General features: G+C 57.4%; 2 protein-coding genes across 4 annotated transcripts in view; one reads left to right on the top strand and one right to left on the bottom strand.

Annotated features, from left to right (window-relative positions):
• Positions 1-1682: 1682 nt before the first annotated feature.
• On the top strand, positions 1683-5677 carry NSUN5 (NOP2/Sun RNA methyltransferase 5). Its single transcript, XM_079121591.1, has 10 exons — positions 1683-1838; positions 1951-2073; positions 2644-2818; positions 2914-3022; positions 4036-4174; positions 4253-4368; positions 4658-4836; positions 5042-5252; positions 5324-5464; positions 5544-5677. Exons 1-10 carry the CDS (start codon positions 1746-1748, stop codon positions 5638-5640), a joined length of 1383 nt encoding a protein of 460 aa, XP_078977717.1. The 5' UTR covers positions 1683-1745; the 3' UTR covers positions 5641-5677.
• Positions 5678-5820: 143 nt separating this feature from the next.
• LOC306649995 (nuclear envelope pore membrane protein POM 121-like) overlaps positions 5821-13401 on the bottom strand; it is a 28626-nt gene continuing 21045 nt past the window's right edge. The window contains exons 8-13 of one of the 3 annotated variants that reach the window (XM_079121585.1): positions 12960-13084; positions 12756-12858; positions 12120-12293; positions 9600-11264; positions 8307-8429; positions 5821-8052 (exon numbers count right to left, since the gene is read on the bottom strand). In XM_079121585.1, coding sequence (XP_078977711.1) covers positions 7964-8052; positions 8307-8429; positions 9600-11264; positions 12120-12293; positions 12756-12858; positions 12960-13084 — 2279 coding nt within the window. In that variant the 3' untranslated portion in view covers positions 5821-7963. The remainder of the gene's footprint in view (positions 8053-8306; positions 8430-9599; positions 11265-12119; positions 12294-12755; positions 12859-12959; positions 13085-13401) is intronic. The other 2 variants (XM_079121584.1, XM_079121583.1) reach the window with 2 other exon arrangements.

The following is a 13401-nucleotide window of genomic DNA, read 5'->3' as shown; positions in this document are numbered from 1 at the left end:
CTTGAACACCTGAGGTCTCCTGCTGTCGGATGTCGAGGTGGACCTGGGCATGACTCTGGCAACTTCCCTGAGACCCCGGATAAAATGAGGGCAGGTGAGGTATACCATCTTTCTCCCAAGAGGACCTACTCTCCCTGGAGTATCCCCTTGTCCCAGCCATTCTAATAAACTTGTGCCTGTTACTCAAAGCTACATGTCGGAGATCTTTCTGGTATGACTGCAAGAACTGGGCTGAGCAAAGAGACTCCCTGCCTGCCCAGCTTTGTGGCAGACCTCTGCCCTGTAACAACTGAACCAGGAGGGTCCAAATCCTAGCACTGGGGTCACGGTGGTGCTGTTGGAGAGTGTCAGGCTCTCTGGACCACAGCTGCCTGGAGCTGCTGGGCCCTTCTCTGCCATTATGTGGAAAATGCCCAACTGAAAATGAAGTCATCAAGGGCACACCACAGAAAGAAACAAGAAAACACAGACATGTGAGCAAACACATTTGATCAGATTTTAATTTAAAAGCTTGTTGGTAACATTTATGTCCCTAGATCCAGCCATGCCTGAAATGAAAGTGCCCCAATCTCAGGGAATTCCCATTTGTGTGAGCAAATAATCCTCCTCCCTTTTTGTTTAATTGGCTGGAGTTCTGTCACTTGCAGCCAAAGCAGTCCTGACCAAGGAGGAGGTCCCACTGACACTGGGTGAGAGATCCTAGACCTCATCCTTTGGGACTGTTAACGGGGAGCTTGTTGGTGGCCTTTCTCTTCCACATACAAGAGTAGGCAAGCACCTGCAGAAGCTGTCACTCCGCCCTGGCGCCATGTTACTTCTGCCCCCATCCACTGCCCACTCATCTGCTGGGAGGGATCTGCAATTGGTTGTTCAATATCACGTCCATTTGTGTTCTTTCACATTGTTATTAATATTGGGTGTTCCCCCCAGTAGTAGGGATCCAACCCAGGGACGCCCTACCACCGAGCTACACGCCCCACTCCTTTTTGAGACAGTGTTGCTGAGGCTGGTCCTCGGCGCACACCAGCACACCTGGCTTGGTTAGGGCTTCACCTAGACGCAGGTCTAGAAGCAGGGATTAGTGAAGGATATGGGAATCAACAGCCCCCAGGAGAAAAGGAGAACCGTGCGCCCCGGGGACCCTCCCTGATCGACGATTCCCCTGCCCGCCTCCTGTCCCCGCCGCCAGCAACCGGCACTTGGCCCCGCGAGACCCTACAAAACCCCGACCCCGGTAGCCAGGCGCCGTTTTCCCTCGAGGAGGTGCCCTCCGTGCTCAGGACGGCAGCGCCGATCCCTTGAGGTCCGTCTCCGTTTCTCTCTCTCTCTCTCTCTCTTTTTTTTTTTTTGTATTCTCTTCCATTTGCTTTCAATTCGACCAGAGTCGAGACCGAGAAGACGCCCTCGGAGCAGGCTGGGCGCAGACGACCATCCACCCGCGCGTGCAGGAGCCGGGCGGGGGCGGTGCCCGCTCCGGCCGAGCCGCGTGGGACCCGTGGGTGGCGCCATGGGAAGATCGCCCGTCGGTTAACCCGACGCCCGGCGGGCGAAGGCGGGGGCCCATCAGGCCGAACCCGCCCCTGCCCCTCGTTTTTTCCTCCCCGCTTTCCGCGCCGAGGACACGCGCGAGACCAGGCGACCAGGAAAGCGCGTGCTTTTTGACCCCGGAAGTCCGGGCGGCGGGCGCAAAGCCGGCCGCGCTTTGCGACGGAGCCGTAAAAGCACGCGGGAGCGGGAGCGGGAGCATGGCGCTGTACGCGGCCGCGGCCGCCGTGCTGGCGGGCGTGGAGAACCGCCAGGGCTCCATCAAGGGGCTGGTGTACGCCAGCAGCTTCCAGGTAGCGGCGCTGGGCGCAGGGAGGTGGGCGCCCGGGCCAGGGGCCGCGCGGGGGGAGGCGGCGCGCGGTGCCCGTGCCGCCCGCGCCCGGCCCAGCGCGTCCTCTCCCGCAGAACGTGAAGCCGCTGTACGCGCTGGTGTGCGAGACGCAGCGCTACGCCGCCGTGCTGGACGCCGTGATCGCCAGCGCCGGCCTCCTCCGCGCCGAGAAGAAGCTGCGGCCGCACCTGGCCAGGGTGAGCCCTCCTGGGCTACCGGTGGAGCGGGGTGGCTGTGCTGTCACTGCGAGCCGCGGGCCGAAAGAGAAGGGGTCGTTTGCAAGGAGGAGGGCTGGGGAACCCAGAACCCTGCTAGGGAGCATCCTGGGGACGGGGGCCAAGCCTGGCAAGCAAGGCGCCAGGTTCCAGTCCTGCTGCCCCCAGTTTCTTGTGTAGTGATGGACAAGGAAGCCACCTTGACCTACAACGGACCGGACCACTGGTCTCTTTTTAGCCCTGTCAGTTCTAACAGTCTATAGACTTTTTTTTTCTTCCCCTTTATTTGGGGGGAGGAGGAGGGATTTCCGGGAATTGAACTCAGGGGCACCCGACCACGGAGCCACATCCCAAGCCCTATTTTGTATTTTTTTTAGAGTCAGGGTCTCACTGAGTTGCTGAGCGCCGCACTTTTGCTGGGGCTGGCTTTGAATTCGCCATTCTCCCGCCTCAACCTCCGGAGCCAGCTGGGATTACAGGCGTGCGCCACCAACTTTTAAGGCGTGTTAGGGCTCAGCAGTTTTGTTTTCTTGGTCTTTCCCCGCTCCCCAGGTGTTAGTGTATGAGTTGTTGCTGGGAAAGGGCTTTCGAGGGGGTGGGGGCCGATGGAAGCCTCTACTGGGCCGGCACCAAGCGAGGCTGAAGGCTGAGTTGGCGAGGCTCAAGGTACAGCGGGGTGTGAGCCGAAACGAGGACTTGTTGGAAGTGGGACCCAGGCCTGGCTCAGGTGAGCTGGAGGGAATGGGTTGGGGGAGGGCAGTAGCTGTCAGGCCCTCAGAGGAGAGGGCCGTGTCCCTGCTGCTCACCGCTGTTGCTTTCTAGTCTCCCAGGTGCCTCGATTTGTGCGAGTGAACACTCTCAAGACCTGCTCTGATGACGCAATCGATTATTTCAAGAGACAAGGTTTCTCCTACCAGGGCCGGGCTTCCAGGTGAGAGCTTAGCATCCTGTCTGGCTGCCCTCGTCTAGGGGACGCATCTGGGGTCATGGGGAAGCAGGAGTTTTGGGAAGAGAGATGCTGGGTGGTCGTGACTACTCCTTCTGAGTTTTCCTGTTTCTAGTAGTTTCTCTGTTGCTTTTCAAGGGCTGATTGCCACCCCATCCCTTAAACACTGATGCTCATGGGACTTTCATCCTACCTTTCTTTTCCATGGTAGGGGTGGAACCCAGGCCTAAGACGTGCGAGGCGAGCGTCCCACTGACCTACACCCCTTGGTCCTACATTTCTCTAATGGGTTCTCTGATTTGTTCTCTTGACACTGCTCCTGCCTCCCACCTGCTGATTCCTGTCTTCCAGTCTAGACTTTTCATTTTCCTCGCCCCTTGGGTTCCTGTGCCTGCTTGGCAGAAACCAGCACTGTCCATGTGGAACTGAATTCATCCTCTTCAATCGCACACTGTGCACCCTGGGCATCCCGTTTTAACCTGCTGTCTCACCCGCACCCACCCATTTGGTCCTGCCAGAAACTGTCACCCAAGATGGCTCCTTTCTCTCCCGTCAGTCATTTACTACTGTCCTATTGGTATCTTTTCCAAGTCTTCCTTTTTCCACTCTTCTTGGCCTTAGCCTAGGTTTTGGTGCTCATTTCTTACCAGGATGGCTGAAGGATCCCCATTCTCCTTGGGATCTAACCCTGAGCAAGGGTTAACAGAGACCTAACCCTGGGCGGGGCTGTTGCTCCCTGCTAAACAGCCTCTCGGCCCTCCATGGTGCTGGAATGGCTTTGTTTGGATTTGAATGTCATTTGCCACAATTTTACTTTTTTTGTGGTGATGGGGCTGGGTCCCAGGGCCTCATGCACACTAGGCAAGTGCTCTACCACGGAGCTGCACCCCCAGCCCTTCACAGCCATTTAAAGTACTGGCTGTGTGAATAAGCTGTTAAAGAGGGGCCTGGCACAGAGGAATTCAGAACTCAAGTTGGTGGTTCACATTTCCTTGCAGCCTGGAGGACTTGAGGGCCCTGAAGGGGAAGTACTTTCTTCTGGATCCCTTGGTGCCTGAGCTGCTTGTGTTTCCTGCCCACACAGACCTGCATGAACATCCTCTGTACCGTGCAGGCCACCTCATCCTGCAGGACAAGGTAGGCAGGAGGGTGGGAGGGAAGGATGTGGAAGACCAGCCCAGCCCCTGATCACCTGGCTCTTGTGTTCTGCCTCAGGCCAGCTGCCTCCCAGCCATGCTGCTGGCTCCGCCACCAGGTTCTCATGTCATTGATGCATGTGCTGCCCCAGGCAATAAGACCAGTCACTTGGCAGCTCTTCTCAAGAACCAGGGGTGAGTGCCAAGGACAGATGGGGTTTGGTCTGATCCTGGATTTTGTAGGAATAAAGAAATCTTTATTCCAAAATATGTTGACGGCTGAAAGGACAGACTTGGGGTGGTTCATGGTTTCCCCGGGCAAAGCTTCCCAGGGGTGCAGGTGTGAGATAAGGTTCCTAAGCCCCACAGGCCACTTAGATATTTTCTGTCTTGACTTAATGTTCATGGTACTGCTGGTATGTCAGCGCTGTGCCTCTCCCTCCGATGCCCCATGAATTCTCAAGTCACCCAGTTCTGTTGCTAGGAAGATCTTTGCCTTTGACCTGGATGCCAAGCGGCTGGCGTCAATGGCCACTATGCTGGCCCGGGCTGGCGTCTCGTGCTGCGAGTTGGCTGAGGCCGACTTCCTGGAAATCTCACCAACGGACCAGCGTTATGATCGTGTCCAGTACATCTTGCTGGATCCTTCCTGCAGTGGCTCTGGTGAGATGGGGAGCGCGTGGCCGTGGGACCCCCCCCCCCCCCCCCCCCCCCCCCCCGCCTCAGAGCTGAAGCATACCAGTTTGGGTCTTGGTTCTGACTCACTCGTGACCTTGGGCCTGCAGGCAGTGTTCTCATTCATAAAGTGGGACTTCAGCGCCAGAGGGCAGTCTGGAAAGCTTTGTGACTAAAATACCCTCCTCCCCAGGTATGCCGAGCAGGCAGCTGGAGGAGCCGGGGCCAGGCAGGCCTAGCAGGGAGCGCTTGCGTGCCCTGGCGGGGTTCCAGCAGCGAGCGCTGTGCCACGCGCTCTCTTTCCCCTCCTTGCAGCGCCTCGTCTACTCCACATGCTCCCTTTGCCAGGAGGAGAATGAAGATGTGGTCTGGGATGCCCTGCAGCAGAACCCAGGGTCCTTCAGGTGACGGTCTCCCCAGGGGAGAGGAAGGGTTGCCGAGTGGCCCCTGGAGCCTGAGTTCTCCCTCCTTGCAGGTTAGCTCCTGTCCTGCCCTCCTGGCCCCACCGGGGCCTCAGCACTTTCCCGGGGGCTGAGCATTGCCTACGAGCCTCTCCTGAGAGCACACTCACTGGTGGCTTCTTTGTTGCTGTGTTTGAACGGGCAGAGGGGCCAAGGTAAGGCTGCCAGGGGTGGCCTGCTTGGGAGGTGTTGGTTGATGGGGGCACACCGGCTTCACCTGTCCTTTTCTCCCAGCTCAGCCTCACAGGCAGCAGCTGTGGCACCAGAACTTGCACCCAGCCCGGCCCCAAAGAGAAAGAAGAGACGGCGAAAGCCTGCACCTGCCACGTAGGCCGCAGTCGCACCACTGAGCCTGCCCTGGGAAAGGAGCTGGCCAGGCGGCGTGTGGGCTCTGAAAGGCGGCTGTTACTGCCGAAGCCCTGCTCCTCCAGCTGCAAGGACAAGAGCGGGGATGTAGCTAGTCCTTTAGGTCCCTCCCCTGGGCTGCCTACATAAATAAAAGACAGAAGAGTCTGACAGGTCACAGTTTTTTATTCTTAATGACATAAGCAAGGAGAAAAACCTCACATTCATACTAAAAAGTCCACCTAGACTCGACAGGAATTAAGTCTTTATTTGTAATGGAAAGTCCAGCCTCCTGTTCCGTCCAGCGCACGAACACTTCCACGTCCACACTCGCGCCCAGGCTGTACCAGGCCCCACCCCAAGGGGTTCCTGGACCCAGCGGCCTGCTGTGGAGCTGAGGTGAACTGCTGGGACTAGAACCAGGAGGATCTGCCTGGCCAGGCCGAGGCAGAAGCCTCACTGCTAGACCTGTGCTCCGCACCCCGCCAACCCCAACAGCTGTGGGACTTGAGGTGCAGGCTCCTTCCTCAGCCCCACAGCCAAGCTGGCAGGTGCCCAGCTCTCCTGGGTGGGAGCAGTCCCCTGCCACCGGACATTCAGCCTCAGTCACAAAGGGTACTACAGCTACGTCACATTGTTCATAAAATAAAGAGATACATTTATAACAGACACGTCCAGAAGGAGCTCAGCCCCTCGGAAAGCTGCCTGGGACAGCACTTGGGCCCCTTCTTCACACAGGCGAACCTAACTAGACGGCTAACTCCTAGTCAACAGCATTTATACTTAACCACCTCAATGAACCAAGCTTGAAGGAATTTAAAAGGCAATTTAGCTTAAATACAAAAATAAATTTTTATTTTGTTAAAAAATGCTTAAATATTTTCTTTTAATTTAGACACACGCATTCATACTTCTCCCAAAGAAGATGGGCATGGCAGCAAGGCTCTGGGGCCTGGGGAATGTGGTTTTGGACCCAGGGAGAGCGCGGGGGAAGGATTGGAGGGGTCCTGTTTGGGAAAAAACCCAGGTGCCACTTCAAGGAAGGGTGCGTTGGTGTGGACTGGACACTGAGGCTTTGCTCAGGGAGGTGGGGGAGAAATGGTGGAAGGAAAGGGTCTCTTGCTTCCCCAAGGCCCCGTCCCCTGGGCTGCCAGCCCTTAGTCTAAACACCACTGGGAAACTCGGGAGCCAGCACTGTGGCCCTCAAGTGGTGCCACTTTGATTAGAGGCCCAGAGACTTGAGACAGTTAAGTCCGGCACTACCAACATGCCGCCACACATACAATTCGATTCTTCCTCCAAACTCGATTCAAAGAGCAACAGACACGGGCTTCAGACAGTAACACAGGACAAGGCGTGGGGTGTACGATCCTGGAGAGGCAGAGGATGCCAGTCAGGCCAGCAAGGGGGGTGGGGGGGCAGCAGAAAGCAGCGGTGTGGGCACCCTGCCTGCTCCAGGAGCAGCTCCTGGGCGAAGGCTCACTCCTGGCCCTGCCAGACTAACAGTCTTAAGCCACCAAGTGTTTAGGGGCCAAGCTGGCAGAGGGAGGGAGGTGGAACTGGGACTTGGCAGGGTGAAGGGGGCAGCAGGAGCAACACCCACTGGGGTCTCCAAGGCAAAGCTAGATTCAAAGTCATTTAAAAAGGAATAAATCCTGCAGGGGGCCAATGAGGGACAAAGCAGCAAGAAACGGGGAAATAAGAGTCCCGAAAGGGACCAGAGGAAGAGAACCACTTCTTAGAGCCTAGCCAAGCAGGCGAAGCTTAGGGAGGACCCATTTCCCCAATCCCACCAAACAACACTCAGGCGGGTGCCTCACACACCCCCTGGCAAGGATGGATCTTGGGTAACATGGGGAGGGGAGGCCACCTGACTACGTGACACACTACAGGAGCCAGGGAAGTGAGCAGACAGTATGTACAGATGTTCCTTTAGTTCTCCAGCCTCACCACTGGAACTGTTCAAGTACAGGTATCGGCTTCAGCCCTGCCCCCCGCCGGCTCCCTCCCTGAGGAGCCGCTTCCTCCAGAAGGGAAAGGGCCCAGGGCTGCCACCACTCCCTGGTGGCTGAAGCCAGAGATCTAGGGTAGTTCTGTCTTATGGAACTCAAAGGATCAGAGGCTCTTCCTAGCAGGTGTTGAGGTCCAGACTTGGGCAAGGGCAGGGGAATGGGGACAGGGACAGAGGCTACTTCTTGCGGGTGTGCTGCCTTCGGGCCTGCAGTCGCTGCCGGGCCCCTGGGGTCTTGGATCCCGCACCGATGGAGAATGAAGGGGCTGTCGATCCTGGGAAGATTCGACAAGATCTGTCAGGTAGCTGCCACTGGAGCACGCCAGGAGCCGTCTCGAGGCATTAGCTCTAAGCCCGCAGCGATGGGGTGGATCAGGGTTCCCCGAGCTGCCGCGACAGCCCCACGGAGAGGCCATCAAAACACAAAATCCCGGGAAGTCCCAGAGGGAGGCCACAAATCCATTTTAACTTGACTCCCCAAGTGCTCCGGGACTGTCTTCTCTCTCAACTCTGCTGTCCAATTCCATCCGGGGTGGTGCCGGACCCCCATAAGCCTGAGCTTCACAGGGCCAGGAACCCACCCCAATCCAATCCCTCAGCGAGGAGGGTAGATGACACTGGCAACAGAGATGGCTACTTACCGAAAGGCCCGACTCCAACAAATCCCTGGGTGGGTGTTGAGGAAGCCCCAAAGGACAGGCTGCTGCCCACTGTGCCCACTCCAGCAGTTGGGGTGCTCTGCCCAAAAGTGGGTGTGGAGGTGCCTAGAACAGACCAGCAGAGAACTGTAGAGACTGAGCCAAGGTAAGAGGGCAAAGAAAGCAGAAGGCTGAGGGTCTGCTCTCTCGGGGGCGCTTCCCACACCTGGTTCACACCACCACAGCCAAATGTGTGAAGACTCAGGTGTAACACCTAGAGCTCAGGTAGCCTGTTGGCCCCTCAGTGCTGAAGTGTCCATCTCTGCACTTCCCTGGCAACACCACCGCAGCACGGGCACTCAGATCGTCCAGGCTTGCCTCTGCTGTTTTCCAGTGACCTCCTTCCAACAGCCCCACTCCCGCCAGCACACGCCCTGTTGGATAGCTCAATTTCCCCTCCACCCCAGCCCTACCTGCAGCCTGGCTGCTCCGCCCACCACACCCTTCCCCCACCAGATCCATTTGGGGCTGGAGGGGCAGGGCTCCCAGATGCTGTGTCCAGGACACTTCTCTTTCTTGGCCTTTAACATCCAACTGTTCTGAACTTCAGATCACCAGTCTTGCTCCTGTTTAAGCATAACCTCAACAGCTGGGAGCCGCTGGGGACGACACCATGCTGACTGGGCTCCCCTGGAATCCAGGCTCCTCCCATTCTGCAGCACTGGGGCTGAACCCAGGGCCTCACGCGAGCGGGGCAGTGCTCTCCCACCAAGCACATCCCAAACCTGTGTGTATTTGCCCAGGCTGGGCTCCAACCTGTGACCATCTGCCTCCCAAGTCACTAGGGTTACAGGCACACACCACCGTGCTGGCACTTCTCTACTTGGTGAAGGAGACAGAAGCTCTGATGACCAAAATTCACCATCCAAATGGCAAATGAGATCACTTCATTCTTCTTCAAATTCTACAAAGATTTTCCTTGATACTTAAAAAAAAAATCCAAACACTGAAGCCTGATGCTCACCTGTCTCAGAACCTTTCACACCACGCCCTCAACCTGCAGCCAAGCTCACCTGCCTTCTGCCTGTGAACACGGCAGGCTTACCTCTGCCTTTGGACCTTGACACCAGCCAGGCCTGCTGGCTGCCATCGTGCACACTCCCATGCCCCCTTGGCAGGACTGCTCAGGAAGGCACTCGTGAACTCTGAGGGCCACCTGCATTTACTTCTCATATTTACCAACACATTCCTTCACCCAGCGCCAGGCCTGCAGACCACACCCACTCCCGATCTTACCTCCAAACACAGGCTTGCTCTCAGGGGTGCCGGCCACGTTGAAGGCAAAGGGTGTGCTCTGGCTGGGTGCACCCAGGGCGTTCTGACTCAAGCCCCCGCCAAAGGGGGTGGTGGTGCCTGTGGTCCCACTCTGTCCAGCTCCAAAACTGAATGCCCCGGAGGTGGAGCTGGGGCCTGGGGCTGCCACACTGAGCCCAAAGCCCCCACTGGAAGCTGGGGCTGCAGATCCCCCGAAGGTGAAAGGGGATGGAGTTGTGCTGCCAAACACTGAGCCACTGGTCCCACTGGGGGTGGTCTGGGTGGTAGCTCCAAAGCCAGAGGTGGTGGCTGCACCAAACGAGAAAACAGCCGTGGTACTGCCAAAGGCTGGCTGTGCACTGGCAGGGGCGCCGAAGGCTGAGGCCGTGGTCTTCAAGCCAAAAGCGGACTGTGCTGAGCTGCCAAAGGCTGGCTGGGCTGACGCTGGCGCTGCAGATGGGGCAGGGGCCACTGAGTTCCCAAAAGTGAATGAGCTGCCAAAGCCTGGGGCAAGGGCTGGCTTGGAGGACCCCTGCTGTTGCCCATCAGTAGCCCCGAATGTGGGCTGGGGGTTGGCCGCTGGGTATGCTGGGAGCGGGGACTTGGTGCTTGAGCCAAAGGGAATGTTGAACGCAGGGGTGGTCGTGCTGCTGAAAGTCAGTGTGGGCTGGCTGCTGGTGGTTGGGGCTGCGGTGGTGAGGGAGCCACCAAAGCCACTGAAGCCAGCAGTGCTGCTGCTGCTGCTGCTGCCGCTGCTGCTGCTGGTGGCCGTCTCAACAGCACCAGGCAGGGACTGGCCAAAGGTAGCAGCTGCTGTGGACACTGGCAAGGCAGTGGACTTGCCAAACTGGAACACAGAGCCCACGGCCGGGGCAAAGCTGGTGGCAGAGGCAGGGGGCGCCCCAAAGGGGAAGGGCTGCGAGGCAGTGGTCACACCTCCGGTCACGCTGCGCCCAGTGCTAGCCACGTTGCTGACCCCAAAGCAAAAAGCAGGCTTGGAAGCAGAGTCTGTGGGCACACTGGCGGTGGTGGTGGCCAAGGCAGAGGTGGCAGTGGCCAGGCCAGCAAAGAGAGGGGCAGCTGGGGCTGCAGCAGCAGTCGCAGCAGTTGTTGGCTTGAAGGAAAAGGGAGCAGGCAAGGGCACAGACGCAGGTGGCCCCAGGTCACCAAAGATGGGCTTAAAAGTTGGGGTGGCAGCACTGGTGGTTGTGGGGAGGGTGGAGCTGGAAGGAGCTGTGGCTGCAATGGAGGGGCTGGATGGCAAGGGGCCTTCACTCTCGCTTTTAGGTGGCGTCGCGAAAATGGGCTTGAACATGGGAGAAGCAGAAGACACAGCTGGGGCGGCCGGGGAGGGCTCAGAGGGCACGCTGCTCGACCCGCCAAACAGCAAGCCTTGCTTGGGGGTGGGGGAGGGAGCAGGTGGGCCTGAAGCTTTGGCAGGTGTGTCGGCCTGAAGGGCTGGAGGTGACTTGGTGTCAGCGATGGGTGCCGGGGAGGAAGCAGGGACCAGCCCCAAGAAATTGGCTGTGGATTTTGAATCTGAAGAGGTGCCTGGCAGGGGCCCTGGTGGTGAAGAGCCGAGAGGGGCCAGAAGGCTGGGTGTCTTCAGTGGTGAAGAGGCCATGGTGGTTGCCACTCCGGCAGCTTCTGGGAAGAAAACAAGGAACCTGAGTTCTAAAGACTTCTAGTGGATGGAACCAGCATGCCTGCGCTGTCTGGTGCCTTCCCCGAGTCAGTCAAGAGGTGTTAACTAGGGGCTGGGCTGTGGCTCAGTGGTAGAAAACTTGCCTGGCATGTGTGAGGCACTGGGTTTGATTCTCAGCACCACATATACTATATAAATGAATAAAATAAAGATCTATCGACATTAAAAAAAAAAAAAAAGGTATAACTAAGTCTATGCCACAGTCCATTAAGCAAACTCAAAGGTTCTCCAGTTTCCACCCCTCAGCCCACAGGACAGAGGGGATAAACAGGGCCTCACCAGAGGTGACATAAGTAGGCACCAAGTCATTTCAGCACTGATGTCCAGTTTCTCACCTGGACAGGTTTGTTTGTGAGTGGAGGTGCGTTCCATGCCCACCCACCAGGTGCTCAGGCGCCAGAGGAAACGACGACCGTGAGGGAGGTGTCTCTGCTCCTGGGCCCCGGGGGGGGAGGCTGCACCCTACACCTGAACCAGCTCCGCTGAGGTGCCCTAGGAGTGGGCCACACCCAGTGCCTCCAAGGTCTGGGCCTGCAGTCTAGTAAGCCACACTGCCAACACCTACAGGGCGTGACTCATTCACAGATGACGAGGAAGGCTCAGCGGTCCCAGAACTGCTCTCTGAACCTGGAGCCCACCCGACACGGCCTCCTGAGGCTCCAGCGGGCGTGCTGAGCCAGGAGGCTAACCTCTAGACTAACAGAAGCATGACGCCTGGGCTTCATCCCCAAGGCTGACGCCTGCAAGGCTGAAGTCAGGCTGCGCTGGCCCACCCGGCACAGGGGCACCGTGCTTACCTGGGAGGGACGGGCCTGGGGGGCTCTGCATCTTCTTTAGGCTCTCTAACAACGGGTTGGCGCCTGTGGCTGGGGAAGAGGCTGCTGAGGAAGTGGTCCCCACCGCAGGCAGGGTAAAGGTGAAAGAGGGCTGAGTGGCAGGTGGGCTCTCACCCACGGAGTTCACAGGAACATCTAGGAAGAGAAGCAAGATTAGACTCTCCTCCCTTCCTGATGGCTACAAGGAAGCTCCAGGCCTAGCACGACTGATCTGGAAATTCTTCCCCTCAATAGTGTTCACTGTGCTCCAGGATTCAAAAACCTAGGTGGCTGAGCACGGTGGCACCCACCTGTAATCCCAGTGGCTCGGGAGGCCGAGGCAGGAGGACCAGCAGTTCAAAGCCAGCCTCAGAAATTTAGCAAGGCCCTAAGCAATTCTGTGAGACCCTGTCTCCAAATAAAATACAGAAAGGTGGCTGGGGATGTGGCTCAGTGGTTAAGTGCCCCAGGGTTCCAGGCCCTGTACCCCACACCCCCCCAAAAAAAAGAAAAACAGGTGGAAGAACAAAGGAAAACAGGGAGCTCTCTCCTGAGAAATCCTTTAAAAGAACTACCCACATGTCAAGTCTTCCAATGGGCCCCTCATGTCAGCCTTACCAGCCTTGTCCTCCAAGACCTTATTGAACCACTGGAGTGAAGCTTTCTTCTCAAGGTCAAGGTCCTCAGCAGTGATGGAATAACCGAGCTGAGGTGGTGGAGGCTGCCACAGAGGAACAAAGAGGTCAGGTCATCGTGAAGCAGCTGGCAGACTTGCAGCTACCCTCCCAAGATAAAAGAGGGCCAGGGGTTGGCCACACATACCAAGGTCAGCTGGTCCCCTCGCCTGGAAGGCAGCAGTGGGACCTTCCGTTTCCGCTGTCCAGAGCTGCCAGGTGTAGCTGGGGAAGCCCATGAGTTTTGCTGCTTCTTTGTGGTTGTGTCTGCAACTGAAGGAAGGAAAGGGGCTGCTAGCTTCCTTCCCTCTACCTGGAGGGCAGGGCATTTTTCTGTCCACTTGGCTTTTAACACCGAGTTGTCAGTGGGTGTCTGGAAAGGTGCTATCTTCCAGGGCTGGGGCACCCAGATGGTGTCTGAAAAGATTACTTCTGACAGTTGAGAGGAAAGAGTTAATTGCTCCAAATGCAGCGTCCAATGCTTACTGGAAAGTTGTCAACTGGATGCTCACAGATGGTTCAGAGTGAGCTCTCGACCCAGTGTCACACGGGACTTGTCTGTACTACTTTCTCCTTTATACCGTGAAGCC

This window comes from Sciurus vulgaris (genome assembly GCF_902686455.1).
Source record: "Sciurus vulgaris genome assembly, chromosome: 18".
Lineage (NCBI taxonomy): Eukaryota > Metazoa > Chordata > Mammalia > Rodentia > Sciuridae > Sciurus > Sciurus vulgaris.
Note: the sequence above shows the minus strand (reverse complement) of the source record. Positions and strands in the feature narration are given on the sequence as shown.

What these genes read in the sequence shown, in the direction of transcription:
- NSUN5 (XM_079121591.1), top strand. Translation starts at nt 1,746, where the DNA reads ATGGCGCTGTACGCGGCCGCGGCCGCCGTGCTGGCGGGCGTGGAGAAC. An exon ending in ACCTCATCCTGCAGGACAAG is followed by an intron (nt 4,175 to 4,252) that starts GTAGGCAGGAGG and finishes GTTCTGCCTCAG; the next exon opens with GCCAGCTGCCTCCCAGCCAT. An exon ending in GAACGGGCAGAGGGGCCAAG is followed by an intron (nt 5,465 to 5,543) that starts GTAAGGCTGCCA and finishes CTTTTCTCCCAG; the next exon opens with CTCAGCCTCACAGGCAGCAG.